Source organism: Littorina saxatilis, linkage group LG11 (assembly GCF_037325665.1).
Source record: "Littorina saxatilis isolate snail1 linkage group LG11, US_GU_Lsax_2.0, whole genome shotgun sequence".
Lineage (NCBI taxonomy): Eukaryota > Metazoa > Mollusca > Gastropoda > Littorinimorpha > Littorinidae > Littorina > Littorina saxatilis.
The window spans coordinates 30322230-30347198 of NC_090255.1; the positions used below are offsets into that span (position 1 = coordinate 30322230).

The following is a 24969-nucleotide window of genomic DNA, read 5'->3' on the forward strand; positions in this document are numbered from 1 at the left end:
CACTGCACCCTCAATTTTACAGGAGGACCAAAACCAATCAAAACCAGTTACAGTATTCTCACCTGGAACCCTGGCATCAGAACACAGTTTGCACACTCGTTCAATGACCTCAGGTGAGAAGTTTCCGTCCACACACACAATGGGTGCTGCTGCTATGTCAGTCTGATACTGAGAAATCTAGAAGAAAAAAAAAGAATACTCATGAGAAATTCAAAGTACATGTACAAACTAGTCTTCTTTCATAGTTTACAAAGACCAACATTCTGTCAATACTTTCCTCAGTTAAGTTATAAGTATTCCATTGAATCTTATAAACCTGATCACAAAAGTTTGCGTTTTTGACTGACAGACTAATCCTGCTCATGGAATATATCTTCACCAATACTCATAACCTATCAGGGACATGAAGGGGTATATATAGAGGTTACAACACGAGTGATTTTTTATATGGCTTGTATTTCAGTCAAGACCCAGCGGATGAATATCAAGGGACTCACGAGCCTCTGGCGAGTGAGTCCCTTTGATATTCCCGCTGGGTCTTGACTGAAATACAAGCCATATAAAAAATCACGAGTGTTGTAACCTGTATATCCCATGAAGATCTAAAAGACAAAGTGTGACGGAAACATCAAGCTTTAGTTGTCTGTTCAGATGAGGCACCTCTGCACATACCTTATTCTAAAGGCACGTCTGTTGCATGATCTATGTCAAGTCGGTGCATAATGGTGGCTTGGTTGTCCCCGTCAGTTGAAAGCCTCTTACGCGGATTTGACTGAATACCTAGTGGTTACACACGCATCTCCTGAGATCTTGGACACCTTCATCGTCTATAGGGCCTACTGCGCCGCAGAAGAGCTAGAAATACTCGCAAAATGCATTAAACAGCTTGTCCAGAGAACAATCGTAGTCGATGATGTACCGATAAGGGCGTGTGTACCGAGCACGCTTGTAACTTCACAAGAGCATAGCCTGAACATAGCAGTGCTGGTCGGACGGACTGGGTTTTTAACGATTGCTAGTTTGACTTCTGTTTTAGTTGAGAGAGCCGGCACCAACGAGCACACACACTCACACACATACGGCTATTCATGTTGATCACACGAGAATGGAAGGAAACATAACAGAGTACGTCCCCCCAGAATATGACGCGATGGACGACAGACGTCATGAAATCTATGACGCAGTGATGATAGTCTCGGCAAGTCGAGACTAAAACTCAGCTATAGCACTGAACGGCTCTCGCGCAAGTTCTCAAAAGCGTGGTTACCCCTTGCACATCCGGTCGATAGGTACATGTGCATTTTGGAATGTCAAGGACGACAGAAAGTAGAGCCAGCTATGATGTATTTCGTGTACCCTTATTTATCCACTATTTTATGTGTTATAAGAGTGCAATAGTTACATCATAGATGTAACAAGAGAACAATGGAAATACAAGAAATATACCTAGAGTAAATGTACATTTACAGAGACAAAGAAGGGAGGTCATGGGATATATATACATTTATATATATACCATTAAAACTAATGTTGTATTCCAAGTCTACACCGATTTTAAAAGTACTGGAGTTATAACAGCTTGACTGTGGAACTGCACGCAAATATCAAACATGTCGTCTCAGAATTTTGGGGTAACTCTTTTCAAACAGCTTTTCAGGAAAAAACCAAAACTGATTTTTTTATATTATAAAATAGTGTTTATATTCGTTCCAGGTATGTTAAATCATGCATTGTCAATCAATTCAAGACAATATTTTTCATGGAGAATGATTTACTTAGTCTAAAGCTCAAAAACATCAAAATCACCAAGCATTGAATTACGCCCAAATTCCATGATGACATTGATATACCATATAGATATAAAGTCTGCTGACCATGTCAGGTGAAACAACAGAGAGCAGGTCCATGTCACCGATGCCGAACATGACGTGACCATCACTGGTCAACACTGGGCAGTACGTGGGGGTGGACTGTCCGGCTACACGTGTAACGCCTCTCAAGTCCTGAAACAGTCTGTACAATCAGTAATGGGGCAGTCACATTACCGCGATTCAATCATACCATTTATTTTATACAAGGCAATCGCTCGCTGACTCGCAAGCTGCAGCCCGTCACACGGCAAATGCACTGCATGAGAGCAGACTGCGAATGTTCAATTCAATGTCTTGAACATTTCCAAAAATACTTTTAAGCATTGGGCCTCCACGATCGTAGTACACGGCTAAAATGTCTCCTTGTATCCGAGTAAGAAACTGTTGTTCCAAAAAGTTTTGAATTGTCAAAGAGACGCTGTTCGCTGTTGTCTGCCATAATTCAAGTTACGATGTGAAGGCTGCAACGGCGCATTCTAATTGGTCCTCACCTGCGATTGACTCGCAGAGAATAGAGCAAGTGCTATCACCCAAAGCTTCAAGAGAATTGCTTGCGAGTGACCCATTCCTGCATTGCATCTTGATCTTACACGACGGGCGCTGTGGCGGGGTGGTAAGACGTCGGCCTCTTAATCAGAAGGTCGTGAGTTCGAATCCCGGCCGCGGCCGCCTGGTGGGTTAAGTGTGGAGATTTTTCCGATCTCCCAGGTCAACTTATGTGCAGACCTGCTAGTGGCTTATCCCCCTTCGAGTGTACACGCAAGCACAAGACCAAGTGCGCACGGAAAAGATCCTGTAATCCATGTCAGAGTTCGGTGGGTTATAGAAACACGAAAATATCCAGCATGCTTCATCAGAAAGCGGCGTATGGCTGCCTAAATGGCGGGGTAAAAACGATCATACACGTAAAATTCCACTCGTGCAAAAAAACACGAGTGTACATGGGAGTTTCAGCCCACGAACGCAGAAGAAGAAGAAGATCTTACACAACAATTGGCCCGTGTGAAGGGGCAAATCGTTGTGTGTGACGGGGATGAAGTTTTTCTGTGACCACAGTTGTACACCCAAACGATCCCACACAAGGTTCTTTTCTATTTAATTCACCTTCTTATTTTTATATTGACAGCCTGTTCTTCTTCTTTGTTCATGGGCTTAGACTCCCATTTTCACTCATGTTTTTAGCACGAGTGGATTTGTACGTGTATCGAAAATTTCAAAACTAAATTTTCATTTAATTAATATACTTACTCAACTCACATAAATGGCATTAACTTCAGTTCATTGCTAAGATATTGAAGTAGTACTCGACCCTGGTAAGGGGGGAAGTAACTCCCTAAGAAAAACAATCCGTAGTCAAGGACGGGAGTCACCTCCCCTACCGGTAACCCGCACATGCGCGGTCCTGCTACCGGCCGTCATTCCCCCACGGAAACACACACCTGTAACACATATAATGTTAGCGGGGATGGATGGGAGGGTATAAACGATGTGAGTTGAGTAAGTATATTAATTAAATGAAAATTTAGTTTTGAAATTTTCGATTCAATCACATATTCTTACCTCAACTCACATAAATGGCAGATTGCACATAAAGGCGGTGGGATACTCACATTAATCTCTTGGAAGTATCTGGCCTGCGGCAACCATAGCTGGGAGGCAGTTGGTACCGTCCGGATGAGTGCTGGCAATGCCCCGGAGGTAGTAGCTGAGGAAGACATCATGAGTCGTCCAGTATGCAGCTTTGAGGACGTCTGACATCCTTCCAGACTTGAGGACAGCTAAGGAAGTTGCCCACGCTCAAGCCTCGTGCGTACGAGGTGATCGAGGAGGAAGGACTGACTGCCCCCCCCCCTTTTGTGTCTGCCACCACTGATAAGCATGCCTTATAAGTGTGGAAGACCATCTGGAAAGCGTGGTTTTTGCAAAGTCTTTATTTCGAGCTTAAATGATCGAAATAAACAACAACTTCGGAGCTGATGCTCGAAACGGAGCGGTGCGCGACAAGTAAGCCTTAAGCGCGCGTACCGGACAGTTAGAAAGATCCGGATCGCCGGGGGCTAAAAATGTCCCGGAGAGGCCGAATGGAAATGGTCGGTGAAAGTTGACCAGGTTTTGGATTCTTGGCGAGAAAATCGGGACGGACACGCAGTGAAACCGAGCCGTCTCTTTCGAAAGTGATATCCCGGTCTAGGCCTGAGAGGCCGTGGATCTCACTGCCCCTCCGCGCGGAAGCGAGCAGTATGAGCATGAGAGTTTTGCGCGTAAGGTCAGAGAGACTAGCGTCTTGTAAAGGTTCAAAAGCACTAGAACGGAGAAATTCGAGTACTAGAAGAACGTCCCAAGCCGGGACAGAAGTTCTCTCCGTTGCAGAACTGAGGGCCGCGCCCTTTAGCACACTCGCGATAACTCCCCCGAGGGAGATGGAGCGCCCAAGTTGCTTAAAAGAAACAGAGATGGCTGAGCGGCGAGCGCGCAAAGCGGACGCGGCGCGTCCCCGAGCGGAGAGCCATGCCAGATGGTTTGCGACCTGCATTGATCGCAGGGCGACCGGGACAACATTGTTAGCCGCAAACCATCGAGTCCAAGCCAGCCAGCGTGACTAGTAGACAGAGGAGGTGGCCTGAGAGCCTTCTGGCCTAAGTCCAACAGCGAAAGCGGAGGCGCCTGAGCACCCCAGTGATCTCTGAACCCTCTCCAGGCGTGAGGATCCAGGCCCTCGGGGCGATTGTGCAGAGTCCCCGTTCTGGGCTGGAAAAGCTCCCCTCGCCGGCGGCCGAGCGGGATTGGCGGGCCGCTGGCGAGCCGCATGGGGTCCGGGAACTAATGCTGACTGGGCCAGCGCGGTGCCACGAGAAGGAGATGAAGCCGCTCTAAGTCGGCTTTAGGCTGAACCCTTCCGAAGAGTGGAGTGGGAGGGAAGGCGTAAGCCTCTAGCCCTGTCCAGCTGATCGTCATCGCGTCGATCTGCCAAGCTTCCGGGCCCGGAAACAGACACAACGATCGGGAGGCGACGTGAAAATCTCGTGGCGAAAAGGATGACCATCGGACGCTCAGTCGTGTGCGTGTCCAAGTGAGCCCCGCAGCCCTTCTGTGCTGCGCCCGCAAAGAGATGCGTGTAAGGAGGAGGAAGCGCTATGGGCACTCCCTGCAGAAGCCAAGGAGTGTTCATCCACTGAGGCGTGGTCTGCTGCAACCAGACCCCGAAACGGAACTGAGACGTCCCAGCCGTGTGACGTCGGATTCCAGACTGAACAGAGCGCCGCCTGAAAAGGGCGCGCCTGCAGTTTGAACGTTGAGTGGGACGGACTGCCCACTCCCGTGAATCGAACACCATGCCTTGGTGCAACACCCCGGGGACGACCAAAATTCTGCCGTAAAGTCCCAAGAAGGGGTGGCCGAGAAACTCCTCTATAGCCTGCTTCCGCAGAAAGAGAAGGATTTCCGCCTGTAAAGACTCCTGAGCGTCTGGGCTGACCGGAAACCGGAAGTTGGCCGGCGCCCTGGACGAAGGGGCTTTGCCTTCCTGCCAAGGAAGGCGGAACCCCGATCGAATCACCCCCATGCTCCATAGGCTGCTTGTCCGAGACAGCCAAGCTGGAAGAACCCGGAAGAGGCCGCCTGTTACCAAAAGGGCAGAGGCTGGGGGGGGTGACTGGATCGGGGGTGGCTCATTGGGGGTTGGGCTTGCGCCCAGACCCCCGCTTCCCGAAGGAAGGTTTACGCTGGTAAGGACGGGACCGTGACCCACCCCTACCTGCGCGAGACGACTGCTGCCCAGAAGAGCTGTCTGGCGCTGACGCAGAACTCCGTGGTTTGTTGCTGTGCTGCTTAAGAGCGAGTTCCGTCAGTTGCACCACATGTTGGTCACGAGTTTCCTCAGTTTGCTGCCGAAGGGCATCCAAAGAGCGTGACCCCAGCAACGCACCCTCTGAAAAGGGAGAGACTCTCAAAGAGTCTATGGTGGCCTTATCCGTCAGGCGAGAGCCGTTAAGAAAAGCCTCGCGCCTCCAGAACACCACCTGAGAGTAGAGCCGAGCAGCAAGCGTCATCTGACTGTCAGTGACCTTCGCAAGCGCCGCCAGGAGCATGGCAGCATCAGTCTCAATAGCATCGTCACGAAACCTAAAAGGCTCGATGGACGAAGCGATGGCTCTCGTGAGAGACCGGATGAGCGTTTCCGCTAAAGAGGTCAGTTCAAGGGAAGAACGCCCGCTTTCCTCCAGCCCGAGTAGACTCTGTTCCGTACAAACGGAAGTCCTATCTCGGCTATAACCATCCTGCCGCAAGCGAGCCAGTTCCGGAGTTACCGGAAGTGGAGCTGTGGGCAGCGAAAACGATGAGAGAAGAGAATGTGGCCTGCTAGGCAGCCGCGATCTTCTTGAATTAGCTGGGAGGCCGCCGCCTGCCTGAGCCGAGGTTAACCAAGGCTGAGCAGACGGGGGGGCTTCCCCATGAGCAGCCAAGAGAGGGTAGGGTGTGTTAGCGTCCGCCAACAGCTGAGCCATCACAAAAGGGACGGAAGGAGATTCAACGAACCGGAACTTCGCCTTCGTGTCCCCCGCGCCCGCAAAATCTGCCAAAGCAGAAGGAGGGGGTGCGACCACAGTAGAATCGGCGGAGACACCCTCAGGGAAATACCGTGAGGTTATCTCCGCAGCCAACTCCAGAGTAGGGCCCAGTTTATTGGGAATCCGTAAGGGGGTAACAGATTCAGAGCAATCCTCATCCCCTTCCTGTTCCTCTCCAAAACCTTCCTGATCTCCATCAGAAGGAGGGTCCGGCAAACCGGAAACCCACCCGTCCACGGAAGCGGAAGTGGCTAGAGTCGGTTGAACAATAGACGGAAGCGCCGCAAACTGTCCACCAACAGCACCGCCGACAACCGGAACCGCCGCGGCGGAACCGGAAGTCGGGGCCGGAAGTCGATGCGTAACCAGGGACGGGATAGCAGGGACACTGCCACCGGAACCACTAGCCCGCTGTCCTCCACCGGAAGTGCCTGCCACAGCACAACCGGAAGTCGAGGACGACAACCCACGGGCAGGCCCGACCGGAAGCCCCGAGGGGCAACCAGAGGAGCCTACCCCCTGCGAACTCGAACCAGGAACGGCGGCAGCCGGACCAAGAGCTACAGGTCGATGACCGCCGACAGAATCTTGTAGGCCAGAGCTGGACAGACAAGACGCTGCTGCCTGCCCCCCAGAGGCCGGGACAGCCGAAACTGATCCCAGGGGGGCAGGCTGGCGCGCTTCGCCGCTCCCTAGCGCACCCGCCACGTGATGGACGGTGTACTGCCGGGGAGGAGCCGTCTGCGAACCCGGCGACGCAAAAGCGTAACCCGGGCCCGCAGGCAAGTGTGAGCCCCCAAAAAGATGGGGACTCCCACAAACGCCGCCCAACGCCGAAGCGCTGGAACCGGGCGGCGCTAAGGCCGCGAACCCCCCTGACAAGGCAGGGGAATCCGCAACCGAACCAGAAAAATCCGGCCCGAGATCGGCCGACGTGATCGTCGCGGACGGCCGCAGCCTAGAAAGAGAAGCCACCCCCCCCACGCCAGGCGGGAGGGGAGCGACAGGTCTTTCAGCAGAATGTAAGGCAACTAGGTCATGCTTCAAGGTAGCAAACATTGCCAAAACTTCTTCCCGAGACACGGACTCGCTAGACCGTGGCGTCTGCGAGCGCGAGAGAGGAGAAGTAGAGCGTTCCTGCGTGGGAAAAACCGGTGACGGTGACGTAGAGTCAAGCGAAACCCGTTCTGTTTTCTTAGTCACCGGGTCAGTAACCAGAATTAAAGACGTAGCCTGTGACGAAGTTACAGAGGCACGCGTCTTTGATTTAGACTTAGACTTGTCCTTATCCTTCTCTTTCCCCGGTGAAGAGAGCAGAGAAACAAGTTTGCCCTTGCTTTTAGAGTTTTTGTCCGCCATTTGCAATATCGAACACGCGCACGTGTAGAAGAATTACAACAGCGAAAATACTCAAACAAACGCAACGCGTAGCGAAGAGAAGTGAAACGATCTTACCTAAAGAAAGCAACGCAAAGACCAGGGTCAAATGGCCTTCCACAAAAAGGCCAAGGCAAAAAATATGCCGGAGTACAACAACACGTCTGTGCAGTAGTGTTGAAGTGGGTGGAATGACGGCCGGTAGCAGGACCGCGCATGTGCGGGTTACCGGTAGGGGAGGTGACTCCCGTCCTTGACTACGGATTGTTTTTCTTAGGGAGTTACTTCCCCCCTTACCAGGGTCGAGTACTACTTCAATATCTTAGCAATGAACTGAAGTTAATGCCATTTATGTGAGTTGAGGTAAGAATATGTGATTGAATGACCGTTTTTACCCCGCCATTCAGGCAGCATACGCCAATTTCGGGGGAGGCATGCTGGGTATTTTCGTGTTTCTATAACCCACCGAACTCTGACATGGATTACAGGATCTTTTCCGTGCGCACTTGGTCTTGTGCTTGCATTTACACACAAAGGGGGTTAAGTCACTTACAGGTCTGCACATAAGTTGACCTGGGAGATCGGAAAAATCTCCACTCTTAACCCACCAGGCGGCAGCGACCGGGATTCGAACTCACGACCTCCCGATTAGGAGGCCGACGTCTTACCACCACACCACTGCGCCCGTCTTGACAGCCTGTTTAGAAGACCCTCTTGGTGGTTATTATACACAGGTTTGACTTGCAGTTGTGGGGCGGGGATGTAGCTCAGTCGGTAGCGCGCTGGATTTGTATCCAGTTGGCCGCTGTCAGCGTGAGTTCGTCCCCACGTTCGGCGAGAGATTTATTTTTCAGAGTCAACTTTGTGTGCAGACTCTCCTCGGTGTCCGAACACCCCCCGTGTGTACACGCAAGCACAAGACCAAGTGCGCACGAAAAAGAACCTGTAATCCATGTCAGAGTTCGGTGGGTTATAGAAACACGAAAATACCCAGCATGCTTCCTCCGAAAACGGCGAATGGCTGCCTAAATGGCGGGGTAAAAAACAGTCATACACGTAAAATTCCACTCGTGCAAAAAACACGAGTGTACGTGGGAGTTTCAGCCCACGAACGCAGAAGAAGAAGAAGAAGAACTGCAGTTGTGAACTTTATTTCTTCTGAGATCTTCCCCAGTGACTTATATTCAACGGACCTTCTTTTCAGTCAGAATAATTGCAAATTGCATCCCAGATCCATGTAGTTATTTTCAGTTGTTGTTTTTATTTTTAATTTTTTCATGATATTTTTCACGTATAAAATATTCTACAATCATTGAGAAAACTCTCTTTACGACAGTACCTGCCATTCAAACTTTGGGTTCCACTTAGTTATATTGACTTATAGGATACAAATGTGAGAAGATAATGTGGTTAAAGTGTGATAAGGTGATAATGTGATATAATTTTTAAACAGGCAATGCATTGCTTCTATTTGTAGGCTTATTTTAGTAAGTGTGTGGGTACAATGTTTGCGTGTAACGATATGATGTGAATATGCGATGTGAATGTTACTACATGCATGGTTGATTGATTGATTAATTGATTGATTTTACAGACACACAGTCAAGCTTGTAATTTCTCTTTTAGAGATGAATAAAGATTATTGTATTGTATTGTATTGTATTGTATATCATCAATGAAAACCATCCCGTGCATCATAAAACAGAAAACCCAACTTATTGAAACAATACATGCACACAAATAGGAAGCAAGCCAACAAACAATAAAACAAGTAAACAAGAGAGAAACATTATACGTTAATATATATCTCGACATTCACTGGTCTTAGGGTTTTTGTTTTCAAAGAAGAAAGAAACTTGCTTGAACACGGACCACTTCTCCGAGCAAAATCAACAAACCTAATCACTCGCATTCCACCTCAAGGTCTCGGCCAACCAAGACCATGGCATACTCGTAGCAAAGCCGCCGAATGGTACCGTAAACCAAGAATAATGACGTAAGAGAACAGAATGTCGTCTTTTGATTTAGAATGTGACGTGTTTCAGAACTTCTTCTGGACAACTCGGATGGTCTTCTGCGTAGTGGTTGGCACGAGATTCTTTTTCTTCTTCGACAGTTCATCCTCCGATACTGTAGCAAAACGTTTCATCTTTTTTTTTCACTTTCGCGTATGCAGACGACTGAACTTGACCGCTAAAAAGTAGTCCTTTCGGAATCATTACGCTGAGTCTGAACATGAGGTCTGAACATTGTTTTTAGGCAGGATCTAGGTGAAAGCGAGGCTGTTCTTATCTCTGTATACAGTCGAGAGAGAGAGAAATACATGTCGAGACATTACCATATGTGAACAGTTGTTGAAAAGTGCAGTGGCATGAACATCATCTCCCAATGCCGACACAAAGAAGGGAGGGTTGCCAAGGCGACTCATGCAGTCTGCTACATTCCGACCCACGCCCCCAAACGACTGGTAAATTTTTCCTGGGTATGTGGCTCCATACATCTGAAAAAAATTGGTGTAAAAAAAAAAAAATCATTTAGAAAATCATCAATGAATAAATGAAAACACAGTCAAAGAATACACATGAACATGGACCAAGACGCAAAACGGAGGGTCAAAATTGAGCTTAAAGCACCAAATGGGACAGACAGTTCTTTCTTTCTTTATTTGGTGTTTAACGTCGTTTTCAACCACGAAGGTTATATCGCGACGGGGAAAAGGGGGAAGTATGGGATAGAGCCACTTGTCAATTGTTTCTTGTTCACAAAAGCACTAATCAAAAATTTGCTCAAGGGGCTTGCAACGTAGTACAATATATGACCTTACTGGGAGAATGCAAGTTTCCAGTACAAAGGACTAAACATTTCTTACATACTGCTTGACTAAAATCTTTACAAATATTGACTATACTCTATACAAGAAACACTTAACAAGGGTAAAAGGAGAAACAGAATCCGTTAGTCGCCTCTTACGACATGCTGGGGAGCATCGGGTAAATTCTTCCCCCTAACCCGCGGGGGGTGACAGACAGTTCAAAATAATACATGTATTCACATATAAGTAAATCTACAACTCCAAACTCTTGAGAACACAACATTTTACTACCAAACATTACACGCATGGTACAAAAACAAAAACATGTAGATATGCATATCTAGAAGCAATCTAGAGACTCAATTATATCAATAACAGAACACAGTAAGTTAAGGGGTGTGCTATATTCTCTTTGTTGTGTGCAATTAAAATTTCTTCAATGCAATTACATTTTTCTCTCTATGATGTTCATAATATTATGTGACCCTCCACCACGCACGGAATGAGTCGCATGTCACCTTTGCATGTGTGACAGGGAGGCTAGCGCTCCTTTCACAGCAGACTCTGCACCCGAGTTGTTGGCCTTTAAAAGTCAACACCCGTGGATTGTGGAAATCTGTTTGTGATGGCGTCTGGTGGTTTCCGATTGTCTGTATGTTCATGGAAACCTTCGGGTTTGCATAACAGTTTTTATAGGGCTAAGAAATTAGCCCTAACATTTTCAATCCTGTTTGATTGCACTTCGCTTCCCGAGGTGATTGTAGTGTTTCGGCACTCGGTTACATCTGGCGCTTGCGAGCAGGGATGGGACTCGGCATGATATGTTCAGGTAATGGCATAATATGACCACTGAACATTTTCGTGCTGTTCCCATTCTGCGAACTTGGGATGGACAGTGGTCCCCCGGTTCGGAACTTCGGGACGAAGTTCATTTCAAACGGGGGCGATTGTGACAGGGAGGCTACCGCTCCTTTCACAGCAGACTCTGCACCCGAGTTGTTGACCTTTAAAAGTCAACACCCGTGGATTGTGGAAATCTGTTTGTGATGGCGTCTGGTGGTTTCCGATTGTCTGTATGTTCATGGAAACCTTCGGGTTTGCATAACAGTTTTTATAGGGCTAAGAAATTAGCCCTAACATTTTCAAACCTGTTTGATTGCACTTCGCTTCCCGAGGTGATCGTAGTGTTTCGGCATTCGGTTACACATGATTTTCATATTTTTACATTTTCATAAAGAGTTTTTTATGCTCTATCCAGTGGTGAAAACCGTTTTAGAAAAGAGCGAAAACTGTTTGAGTTATAAGCCTGTGACTAAGGTGACCCTCACACTGTTACCAGACACTCCCCGGACTTGTATTAAGCCTAGCGCAGAACCGCGCGAGGTGACATGCGACTCATTTCGTGGTGGAGGGTCACATATATGAAAGATTACAATTTATCTAAGGACTATGTACACCATTCCAGTGACCTTGATGTCTTCCTCCTTGGCCTTGGCACAGAAATCCACGACAACACCGCCCACCACCACCTGTGAAGAAGTAAAAAAGTGATTAAGCTTGTGATAAGAAACATTTTACATAGTTTTTAGGGCCATTCACAACCACAAAAACCCCACTGCAGTGGACCCCCTCTGTCATTCGTTTTCTTATTTTATTGTAATAATAATAATAAAGTGTATTAATATTGCGCCTATCCCTTACAAAAAACAAAAATATTTGGCTCTAAGCGCATTACAACATGTGTAGGGACTTGGTACAATCAAGTCTGACAAATACAACAACACAATATACAGTCGGTCTCTTAGGTAAAACTGGGAAAAGCAGCTTCGACATTTAAACACTGCTACTAAAAGATCCTCTAACAATGCATACTGCTTTACAATATGCATTTATGTATAAATATAGTTAAAGAACATCGAGTTAATAGGAATTAGAAAAGGTTCTTATAATAAAACTATCTAGCGAACGACGAAGAAGAAGAAGAATAAAACTATCAATGTCAATGTATAACAAGTCATTCAACGTAAATGGCCAAAGAACAACAATAAAGCAATGGTGATAAAACAGTTATACTCAATGGCTAATAACGAGGCTGTAACCCCCACTTCCATCCCCTTTAATCAAATACATACTTAAATGAGTAAGCTACATAATTCAGGCGTAACCGCTACGATCCCCCGTGAGGGCATGATAATGATTAACTTACTGGCAAAACAGTTTCATATAATTATCACTGAAGCAAGACAACCATTTTTTTCTGACAAAGCCAAAGAACATAATCTGGATACAAAAAATAAACAAAGGATTCAGTTTCATACAATTATGACTGAGCAACAAGAAAAAACTCAGACACTTACAAATTGATCACATCAACCTTGTTTCTTGGTGAGTATTTTTTTTATCACAAAGGATTAAATATAGGCTTGAAAATAGTGTAAAGATTTCTTGCAATACTATGGCAGAGCACAATTCTAAGAACAAAAGGTCACGTAAACGAAAACTAGAAATCCCAACAGCACACTCTGTACGCTTACGAATGTTACTGTGAGGAAAAAACAGTAGGTAAAAAGCACACATGTTTAAAGTAAACAAAGAGCTTTACAATACAATAACCATGATGCACAAACTAAAACCAAGAAAAATTAGGTACATCAAATTGTTTTATCAGAAAACCAGTGAACAGTTGCAGCAGCTGGATTGTCTTTCAGAAGCAGAGTGCATCTAACAGTCAATAAAAAAAACACAACCAAAAAACAAACCAACAAACACAGCAGGTTCTACACTTATACTCTAGTAAAGTCGCATTTATTTTTCCAAAACCCCAAGCCAAGTCTAGTATCAATCTGTACAGTTACATTCAGAAAAAACAACTAAAAACATTTATAATTTTCACTGCTAGGCTCAGGGCCAGGATGTAGCTCAGTCGGTAGCGCGCTGGATTTGTATCCAGTTGGCCGCTGTCAGCGTGAGTTCGTCCCCACGTTCGGCGAGAGATTTATTTCTCAGAGTCAACTTTGTGTGCAGACTCTCCTCGGTGTCCGAACGGCCCCATGTGTACACGCAAGCACAAGACCAAGTGCGTACGAAAAAGATCCTGTAATCCATGTCCGAGTTCGGTGGGTTATAGAAACACGAAAATACCCAGCAAGCTTCCTCCGAAAGCGGCGTATGGCTGCCTAAATGGCGGGGTAAAAACGGTCATACAGGTAAAAGCCGTGGGAGTTTCACCCCATGAACAAACAAACAAACTGCTAGGCTCATGATTTTTTTTTTTTTTTTTACTTGAACATACTTTTACCCCCGCCCCCTCAACCCCCCCCCCCCCCCCCCCCTGCACATTTACCTTTATGGAAAATGTGCTCACAGTTTGCTCACTATGCTTAAATCCAAAATTTTAATAATAAATTTTCATTTAATTAATATACTTACCCAACTCACATATAGCAATTAACTCTAGTTCAGTGCTGGTAACGCTGTACGCGTTCCCCTTGGTAACAAGGGAGACCACCCTAAAAAAGAGTGATCCATCCCATAATATCAGACCGATGTCCGGTCCAACATCCGTATGCGTGCGCATACGCCGCCATTTGTATCATTCGAACGAAGCCCAACTCACTACTTTTTTAGAACCCAATACCACCACAGCGGGGAGGCGGGAGGGTTTAAACGATGTGAGTTGGGTAAGTATATTAATTAAATGAAAATTTATTATTAAAATTTTGGATTAAATTACATATTATTACCCAACTCACATATAGCAGATTGCTACTATAGGTGGTGGGTACTTACCAAAACTAGGCACGCAGGACCTGTCCCGCCGCTACCATGGCAGGCAGCGCGGAGCTTCCATCCTGTCTGACAGAAGCGACGTCTCTGAGGTAAAAGTTGACGAAAACGTCCTCAGAGCGCCAATACGCAGCTTCCAGTACCTCGGCTAGCTTGCCGGACCGAAGAACTGCCAATGAGGATGCCCAGGCTCTCGCCTCATGGGTTCTAGCCGCGGTGAGAGGCAACACTGCCCTAGCATCACCCGACTGCACTAGCCACCAGGCATATGCTCGTTTGATCAGAGTGGAGATCCATTTGGCCAGAGTCACCTTCGCTATATCCTTACACCTAGCCGTGTTTAAAGATATGAAAAGAAGCTTTTGACTTTCTGACCTAACAGGCCGAGTTCGAGACAGGTAACATCGGAGAGCTCTCACAGGACAATTTGCAATATCGGGATCTCCAGGAGCCAAAATCTTGCTCAAGGGTGGAATGCGCAAGATTGGAGAAAGCTGGCCAGGTTTCTGGTTTTTCGCGAGAAAGCCGGGAACAAATTTGAGAGAAATGGAACCATCCTTCTCGAACGCAATGTCCTTGTCTAAACCCGACAAAGAATGCACCTCACTACCTCTCCTAGAAGTAGCGAGAAGCGTTAAAAACACAGTCTTACGCGTCAAATCGGCCAAAGTGGCTGACAAAAGAGGCTCGAACTCATCCGAGGCTAAGAAACGTAAGACCAGGAACAAATCCCATGCAGGGAGAAGCGATTTTGAACGAGCTGCTAAAAGGGCAGCCCCCTTAATAACACTAGCGATAACCCCTCCGAGCGAAATTTTGTGGCCTAATTGCGCGAGGGTCGAAGAGATCGCCGACCTCCGGACCCTAATAGAAGAGGGAGAAGCCCTCTGATCAGCCAACCAAGACAGATGGTTGGCTACATGAATAGACCTAGGAGAAAGAGGTTTAACCCCGTTAAGCGCGCACCACCTAGACCAAGAGGCCCAGTGCGATGAGTAAACCGAAGAAGTCGATTTTCTATGCGCATGTCCAACGAATCTCAGAGTAGGGGAAGAGGCCCCTGCCCTACGCAAAGCGCTTCGGACAGAATCCACGCGTGAAGGGCCAGGATCTGTGGGTTCTCGTGCTGAACGCCTGACCGAGGCTGCACGAGATCTCCTCTTTTCAGGGCGAGAGGGATTGGGGGCCGAACTGCTAGACGCAGTAGGTCGGGAAACCAGTGCTGGCTTGGCCACAGAGGAGCGACCAGAACCAGCGCTGGTTTCTCCAAGTCCACTTTCCTGAGGACTTTGCCTAAGAGGCAGAACGGAGGGAAGGCATACGCCGGAAGATCTGACCAATCCACTTCCAGAGCATTCACCTTCCAGGCCAGAGGATCCGGGAAGGGGGACACAAAGAGAGGCAGTCTCGCCGAAAACCTCGTCGCAAAGAGATCTATCTTGGGCTTGTCGATCTGCGACCAAAGCCGCTGCAAAGACTGGTGTGTGAGAGTCCACTCTGAATGAACAATCCTGTCCCCTCTGCTCAAAGTGTCTGCAAGGACGTTCAGACTGCCCTTCAAGTACACTGCTGACAACAGAATGTGCTGGGCGTGACACCACTTGAGAATGCGACATGCAATGTCGGAAAGACTGTGAGACCGAGTCCCCCCTTGCTTGTTCACATACGACGCCACAGACATGTTGTCGGTGTGAAGACGTACATGACTGCCCTCCAGGAAAGGCTTGAACGCTAGAAGCGCCAGGGAAACGGCCTCCAACTCCAGTACATTGATATGTAGGGAGGCCTGAGAGCAATCCCAAACTCCCGAAACCATGTGCTCGTCCAGATGAGCACCCCACCCCGTCAGAGATGCGTCCGTAAACAACTCTCTCTCCGGCGGTGGACGAACAATGGGAACACCCCGGAACAAATCCGGAAGAAGCCAAACACCTGTGGTCTGCTGAAACCAAGATCCCAGTGCGATCGGAGCACTCCAGTCCTGGGATGTCTGATCCCACCTTGACTGCAGGGAGGCCTGAAAAGGCCTCTTGTGAACCCTGCCCAACGGAATGAGGGAAGCCATGGATTCCATCTGACCCAGAACCGAAGTCAGAACCCTTGCACTGGCGTGATTCTCTCCGTAGAGAGACCGAATCAGACCCTGAAGCTTGTCGATCCGCCTTTGAGACGGACGGACAGACCACCGAAGCGTGTCGAATTCCATGCCCAGGTAAGTAAACGTCTGGGATGGTTCCAACTCGGATTTTGTCAGGTTGACAGAGAAACCCAGCTGTGCCGCCCGGCTCAGCACCCTGTGCGTATGAGCCTCGCAAAGCCCCCTGTTCTGGTGAAGGATTAACCAATCGTCCAGGTATGCTCTGAGACGGATGCCTTCCTGTCTCACAAGAGCGCAAAGCTGCCTGACCACAATCGTGAAAATCCACGGAGCTAAAGACAGGCCGAACGGCAGAGCCCTGAACTGGTAAGCTTTGCCGCCCCAAGGGAAGCGAAGCCACTTCCTGTCCGCGACATGTATGAGGACGTGAAAGTAAGCGTCTGTAAGATCGATCGACGTTGCCCAATCTCCCGGCCGTAAGGCCTCCCGAACCGAAGTTGGAGTTTCCATGGTAAACTTGATTACTCTCAGAAACTTGTTCAAAGGAGAAAGATCTAACACGGGCCTCCACGCCCCCGAGGCTTTCGGCACTACAAAAAGTCTGCCGTAAAACCCCGGGGACCGCGCGTCCAAGACCTCCTCTATAGCTCCCTTGAGCAGCAGAGCCGAGACCTCCTCCTGGACCGCGTTCCGTGCCACCAAATCCTTTGGCGCCCTGCAGGGAGGGATTATCCTGACCAGGGGAGCCTTCTGCCCTGACCAGAGAAGCCGGAACCCCGAACACACTATCCCCGTGACCCACTTGCTGGCCACCAGTTGCAGCCAGGAAGAAAGGGCCCTGGACGGGCCGCCCGCTACAACTAGTGCGGGGGCCACCGGGATGTGTTGTTCGGGGAAGTTTCATTGGGGGTGAGGCTTACGCCCCGACCCCCTGGAACCCCCGAAAGACTGACCCCTCTTAGGGTAAGGAGCTCCACGCCCCCTACCCCTGGAGGAGAATGACTGCTTCTGGGCCTTCCCACCACCTGACGAAGACGTCTGAGGCTTAGCAGAAGAAAACGCCTGAGTCTGAGACTTGCCCTGAGGCTTCTGGAAGCCCTGTGAAGCCAAACGCGCGATCGCTACATCCCGCGCGTCCTGCGTCTCTTTCTGGAGTGCATCGAAAGACGCCTGCCCTAAGAGAGACCCCTCAGCAAAAGGGGAGACCTTCAGCCTCTCCACAGTCGCGGTGTCCCGAAATCTGGACCCCGTCAAGAAGGCTGATCTCCTTGAAAGCACCGCGTGAGTATACAGCCGGGCAGACAAAGTAACCTGTTCTCTAGTCACCTTGCCCAGAGTAGCCAGCAGTGTTGAAACATCTGTCGGCGACGCATCAAACCGAAATTCAAAAGGATCAAGAGATGTGGCAATCGATCTGGATAAAGACCTTTGCAGAGACTCCGACACGGACGTGAGCTCCAGCAAAGACCTTCCAACTTCCTCCACAGCTGTGAGAGAACCGTCAGTACATGGGACAACTCTATCCCTATTGTACCCGTCCTCTCTCAAAGCAGCAAGTTCCGGCGTCACCGGAAGTGCCCCTGACGGCAGAGCAAAAGAGTCAATCAGATTCACAGGATAAGGGGTGAGCTTGAACTTCGGAACACCGGAAGCAGCCCGAGCCCCAGGCTGAGCCAGCCAAGAAACAACGTCTTCCGGGGCCTCGCCGTGCTGAACCAACAACGGCACCGCCGGTTTGCGTTTACCACACAAGACGTTAGCCATTTCATAGGCAATAGTTGACGATTCCCGGAAGCGGTAGCGAGGCCGTTGCTCCTGAGCACTCCGGAAATCGTCAAAAGCAGAACGAGGTGGGTGAAGCTGAGCCTTGTCCTTCACCACCCCTTCCGGAAAGTATCTGAACGCCGTTTCCGCCGCCAGCGCCACTGCGGCTGACAGCTTCACGGGCAAATTCAGTTGGGAATCCTCTACCACTGAGGCATCCCCGTCTTCCGCCCTACACTCCGACTCGAGATCAAGCTCGGAGCCAGGAGGCAGAACATCAGACAGTTTATCGTCGGCAGAACCGACCACTTCCTGCCCCCCGGGCGGAAGAGGACTAAAACGGTCCCCGATATTCTCATAAAGAGACGTACGGAGGCGTTCGTCCTTTCGCTGCTCGTGGGAACTCTCACGACTACCAACGCCAGAGAGAGCCCCCTGAGCTCGCACACCGGCAAGCGGTGTAGACATACCTTGAACTGGTGTACCACAAAGGAGAGACACCAACTTGGTACTCCCATCCTGCGAAGCATGGACATCCGCCCGAGTCACAGTCGCCGAAGGCAAAGCGGAAGTCGAAGCCGGAACTGCAGGAGACTGCCGTACCTGTGCTAAGGAGAGAACATCAGAAACACCCGACGGGAGCGCACGTAATTCCTCCCTAGTGGAAGATAATTCCGACGCAAGTGTCGAAACTTGAGCGCTCAAAGTCAACAATAAAGACGCAACTTCAGCTGGCGCTAACCCAGGGCAGCCATCTGAAGTTGAAGCAGAAGCAGAAGCAGAAGAAGAAGTTCTTTTGCGCGAACCGCCACTCTTGCCAGAACGTAAACAAGCCTGACCGGAAGTTAAACTGACGTCTGCTAACACGGGAGATTTAACAGAAGTTGAATCAGAAGAAACAGACGCGGATTTTCCTGCGCCCTTCTCTCTCTTCGAGCTACGTTTAGGAGGCGAATCGTCAGGCACCTGCCTCGAACTCGGCTTCCTATTCACGCTATCAACAAGCGCAGCCTCCGCCATAGCGAAAGAACTCACGAAAAATTTCAAAGAAAAACAATTTCAGAAAAATTTCACAAGTACAAAACGAGCGACGAAAACGTCGCTAAAGTTATAACAAAACGGAAAGATCTCACCACACAAGTAGGTAAAGGTGAACAGCTAGGCGACGACCAAGGGGAGATGCCAAAGCCAAAGACTATGACAAAATGCTGAAGACAGCAGGAGCGTACATCAGGAGCGTCCTTCCCAGTTGAACCGCTGAGAGAGAATGATACAAATGGCGGCGTATGCGCACGCATACGGATGTTGGACCGGACATCGGTCTGATATTATGGGATGGATCACTCTTTTTTAGGGTGGTCTCCCTTGTTACCAAGGGGAACGCGTACAGCGTTACCAGCACTGAACTAGAGTTAATTGCTATATGTGAGTTGGGTAATAATATGTAATTTAATAAACATTCATCCTCGAAGAGACAGTTTTGCAGATCAGCATTATAGATCCGCTTACTTTTTTTCCTCAGGGGAACATCCTCCAACACACCAAAAATCAACAACATCGTTGCTTCCGTACATTATAAAAAATAAGTTCTTGCTGAATTGATTTCTTTATTGACACCTATGTAAATCCGCAAAATGAATGAATACACCATTCCGAAGAAGGCAGTGACGTGCCGAAATATTGATAATAGATGTAAACGTACCTAACCTGGTTACTGGTGTGTTTTCCTTTCATTTAAATTAATAAAAATATTTCTCTCTCTGCACAGGTAACAGCAAAGCTGTTGATTCAAAGTGCATTCTTTTCTTTCTTTAGTTGGTGTTTAACGTCGTTTTCAACCATTCAAGGTTATATCGCGACGGGGGAAGGGGGGAGATGGGATAGGGGAAAGGGGGGAGATGGGATAGAGCCACTTGTTAATTCTTTCTTGTTCACAAAAGCACTAATAAAAAAATTGCTCCAGGGGCTTGCAACGTAGTACAATATATGACCTTACTGGGAGAATGCAAGTTTCCAGTACAAAGGACGTAACATTTCTTACATACTGCTTGACTAAAATCTTTACAAACATTGACTATATTCTATACAAGAAACACTTAACAAGGGTAAAAGGAGAAACAGAACCTGTTAGTCGCCTCTTACGACATGCTGGTTAGCATCGGGTAATTTCTTTCTCGTCCCAACCAATATGGGACTCCCCCTAACCCGCGGGGGGTATTCAAAGTGCATACAGGATGCTCCTATCCCATGTAAAAGTCATGATGAGACGAAAAACCGAGGTACCTTCGTGTACACTACATTGGGGTGTGCACGTTAAAGATCCCACGATTGACAAAAGGGTCTTTCCTGGCAAAATTGTATTGGCATAGATAAAAAATGTCCACCAAAATACCCGTGTGACTTGGAATAATAGGCCGTGAAAAGTAGGATATGCGCCGAAATGGCTGCGATCTGCTGGTCGATGTGAATGCGTGATGTATTGTGTACAAAATTCCATCTCACACGGCATAAATAGATCCCTGCGCCTTGAGTCCGAGTCTGGAGATACGCGCGCGATATAAGACTCCATATAATAATAATAAAAGTCAAGACAGATCTGTGTTAGTGTAAATGCACACGAGAAGGAAGCTTTCTGTGATGAAAAGCTATGTGGTTGTTCAGTGAATTAATCATCTGTTGATGCCCAAGTTAGACAAAATCCTAATGAAATTAATGAATAAGTAAAAACAATTCAAAATAATAAAGTCAACAGCAAACATGTTATAAAACCCAAACTCCACACAGCTTACCAAGTTCCTTTGTATTTACTGACAAACAAATAAGCAAGCAGGTCTGTGAAATAAAAACATCACAGGGAAAACAACCACCGAATTATCACAATAAAGGTGTAAAATATCACAGGGAAAACAACCACCGAATTATCACAATAAAGGTGTAAAATATCACAGGGAAAACAACCACCGAATTATCACAATAAAGGTGTAAAATATCACAGGGAAAACAACCACCGAATTATCACAATAAAGGTGTAAAATATCACAGGGAAAACAACCACCGAATTATCACAATAAAGGTGTAAAATATCACAGGGAAAACAACCACCGAATTATCACAATAAAGGTGTAAAATATCACAGGGAAAACAACCACCGAATTATCACAATAAAGGTGTAAAACATCACTGAGAAGATGAAAAGATGAAAACGGAGAACAATATGCAAACCATTTTGTGAGTTACTTTTTTTGGGTATAAATCAATTTCACAACAAGAGGATAAACTGATCAAATCATAGAATTAAAGAATTTAAAGTAATAAATTTGCAGAAACGAACAAACCAAGTCACTGACCAACTATATATATACTTTCAACTCCACCCCCCCCCCCCCCCCCCCTACACACTAACCTATGCACTCATCAACCAATCAATCAATTCATCACTCTGAAATGCCCATCTCACAAACATAGGTGTCAACCTATACGGTTTGGCCGTATTGCTGTACGGGAAAAATGCATTTTTTACCCAATACGGTGTATAGGAAAATCTATACGGGCAAAAGAAGAATATACGGCGAAAAGAAAAAATTACAGCAAAGTTAAAATGAATGATAACAATGGAGATTGAGAGACAACGATCGACGCTTTCATGCAGACGAATCTCAAACGTTGTCATTGCGCATACTCAGACTCTTTTTCCACTTGACTTCCTATAAATCACTTCCGGTTTCCGGTACATTCTATCAAGCGTCGATCAACAAGCATGGCATCGCAAAGTTATCCTCCAGCTAAAAAGCTGAAAACTACATCGCAAAGTGGATCCGGACGACATCTTAAAGAGTGGGAGAGCCCAATTTTTAACAACGGTGCATACGCTGGATGGATTAAATCTTCATCAGAAGGCCCAGACTACTCGTTTTGTGTCCCATGCAGGAAACATGTGAAAGTGCGTGCCTCTGGATTTTACGACCTGAAGAGCCATTTTTCAACACGTGGGCACAATACAATTTTATAAGGTCTTGAGCTGTCTAATACGGTTTTGGAAGGCCTCATATAAGGGCAACACCAATGATAGGTTGACACCTATGCACAAATCTTACAACATAGCGCTACCCACAACTAAACTTGATTCTTTATCTCCGACTTACTGGTTTCTTTGCAACAGAGTCTGAAAAGCCAGCTGAAGGAGGGGAGCTAACTCCTGGAAAAGTTGCAGAAGGTGCCCTCCTCTGTGTTCCATTTTTCTTGCGTGACAAAGCCACAGCAATCTGAGCTGCCACTTTGGCATTGTTCTCGATGAGGGCAATATCTGTGGTATTGTTAAGAAAAATGTCTGGAAGTTTCGTTTGTAAATATCTCCCTACTTCTGAAGTCACGACCATATTGTTTTTCAAATCCATTACTTTATTGTCCCATTGTTTGGAAATTCGGTTTGCTTCCTCCCGGTGGAAAGCTAGCAGCAGCAGAGTCGCGCTACCCAGGTGTCTGCGTGTTTAGGTGTAATCAGCCACCTGCACTTATGGCAGAATGACCGAGGTCTTTTATGTGCCACAGTGGTGACTCGAGGGTGGAACATGGATACCGTCTCCGAGTCAGCACATCAAATTGACCCGTGTCCGGCCCGGCCCGGATTCGAACCCGTGAACCTAGGATCACAAGTCCAGTGCTCTACCCACTGAGCTACAAGGCCCCCTAATATAGAACAGCGGAACCCCTCCCCCCCCCCCTCCCCCCTCCCCCCCTCCCCCTTCTCCACTATTTAAGGATACTGGCTCCAAGTGAAGCCCCTTCGGTGATTTCATAGACTTGTTGAAGGATGAACGGGGTGACCTCTTTACCTTTGACCCCTAACCTCCTGAAGACAAAAGAAAAATAACTAAGTTGACAAGTATTCTTTAGAATCATAAAAAACCCTGTACATCACAACATGAAATTGCACGATAGCAAAGGGTTTTCAAAATAAATCACAAGTAGGCAAGTATTGTAGCTGGTTGTTCTACTGGGCTACAGCTCCAAAGAAGAATGAAAAGAATAAAGAAGCAGACGAAGAAGAAAACAGCAACAGCAACAACCAGACGTTGCACAAAAAGTGCAGACAATTATTAATGATTATGCTTACTTGGCAGCCTTCACAGCTTTGTGAATAGCATGTTCAATCATCTCCCCTGATGCAGCAAACTCTTCCGGGACAGGAACGCCAAACAGCATTCCACTTTGAAGCTTAGATTGAAGACTGGCGTCTGCAAGTCGACAACAAACTGATATATATTGGAGGAGCAAGACTTGAAATCCATATTTGTGACCCTCCACCACGGAATGAGTCACATGTCACCTTTGCATGGTTTTCATATTTTTACATTTTCCTAAAGAGTTTTTTATGCTCTACCCAGTGGTGAAAACCGTTTCAGAAAAGAGCGAAAACTGTTTGAGTGGTGGAGGGTCACATTTGTTAAAATTTGCACTTTCAAAAATGCAGACTTTACATTCCTAACTCTCAAATACCTGCTTATATTGCTCATTTCTTGGGGGCCCTGTAGCTCAATTGGTAGAGCACTGGACTTGTGATCGGAAGGTCGCAGGTTCGAATTCGGGCCGGGACGGACACGGGTCAACTTTATGTGCAGACCCAGAGACGGAAGCCATGTCCCACCCCCGTGTCATCACAATGGCACGTAAAAGACCTTGGTCATTCTGCCATAAGTGCAGGTGGCTGAATACACCTAAACACGCAGACACCTGGGTAGCGCGACTCCGTTGCTGCTAGCTTTCCACTGGGAGGAAGCGACCCGAATTTCCCAGCAATGGAACAATAAAGTAATGAAAATAAAAACAAGAAGAGCAAACGCTCGATCGAGTCACTTTCGCAGTTCTGAATATTATATGAGGCATCAGATGGACAGGAAGAAATTGCTATTCACAACACAATGAGTCACGTTCACATAAAATTTGAGCCCGGTCACTTTTATAGTTTCCGAGAAAAGCCCAACGTTAAGTTGTGTGTTGCCGAACAGAAAAGGCTAGTTATCTCCCTTGTTTTTCTGATAACGTTCGTAAAAGGCTACAGATGTAAATACTTTGATGTAAAGAATAATCCTACAAAGTTTCAATCACATCCGATGAACTTTGTCAAAGATATAAAATGTCTAATTTTTCCTTTGACGCTGACCTGTGACCTTGAAAAAGGTCAAAGGTCAACGAAACCATCGTTAAAGTGTAGAGGTCATTGGAGGTCACGACTAAACAAAATATGAGCCCGATCGCTTTGATAGTTTCCGAGAAAAGTCCAACGTTAAGGTGGTGTCTACGGACGGCCGGCCGGCCGGCCGGACAGACTAACACTGACCGATTACATAGAGTCACTTTTTCTCAAGTGACTCAAAAACCGTATGTGCAAAAACATTAGTGAACGTTGGAGTTTCAGCCAATGAACGAAGAAGAATAGAGGGCCTGTACCTAATTCTAGCAAAATACTTTGAAATTGTGACAGACCAATAATATCCGCTGCATCATCTGGAGAATTGACATGATAGGGGGCGTTGTGACCGCTGCTGGGGGCAAAGAATGCTGGGAAATCTGCATTTGGTCCATACGTCACCACACACACTCCTTCTGTTTCCTTGGAATAAACAAAAATAGAAAGAAATGTTATTTGCTAATTCATAATGATACACACTTAAAATTTGTCTGATATGAATACAA

General features: G+C 47.2%; 1 protein-coding gene across 2 annotated transcripts in view; it reads right to left on the reverse strand.

The window, feature by feature from the left end:
- LOC138980596 (uncharacterized) overlaps positions 1–24969 on the reverse strand; it is a 56648-nt gene that overhangs the window by 16124 nt on the left and 15555 nt on the right. For both annotated transcript variants that reach the window (XM_070353503.1, XM_070353502.1), the window contains exons 8-15: positions 24760–24886; positions 23390–23510; positions 23040–23125; positions 22419–22579; positions 12098–12157; positions 10155–10316; positions 1875–2003; positions 63–177 (exon numbers count right to left, since the gene is read on the reverse strand). In XM_070353503.1, coding sequence (XP_070209604.1) covers positions 63–177; positions 1875–2003; positions 10155–10316; positions 12098–12157; positions 22419–22579; positions 23040–23125; positions 23390–23510; positions 24760–24886 — 961 coding nt within the window. The remainder of the gene's footprint in view (positions 1–62; positions 178–1874; positions 2004–10154; positions 10317–12097; positions 12158–22418; positions 22580–23039; positions 23126–23389; positions 23511–24759; positions 24887–24969) is intronic.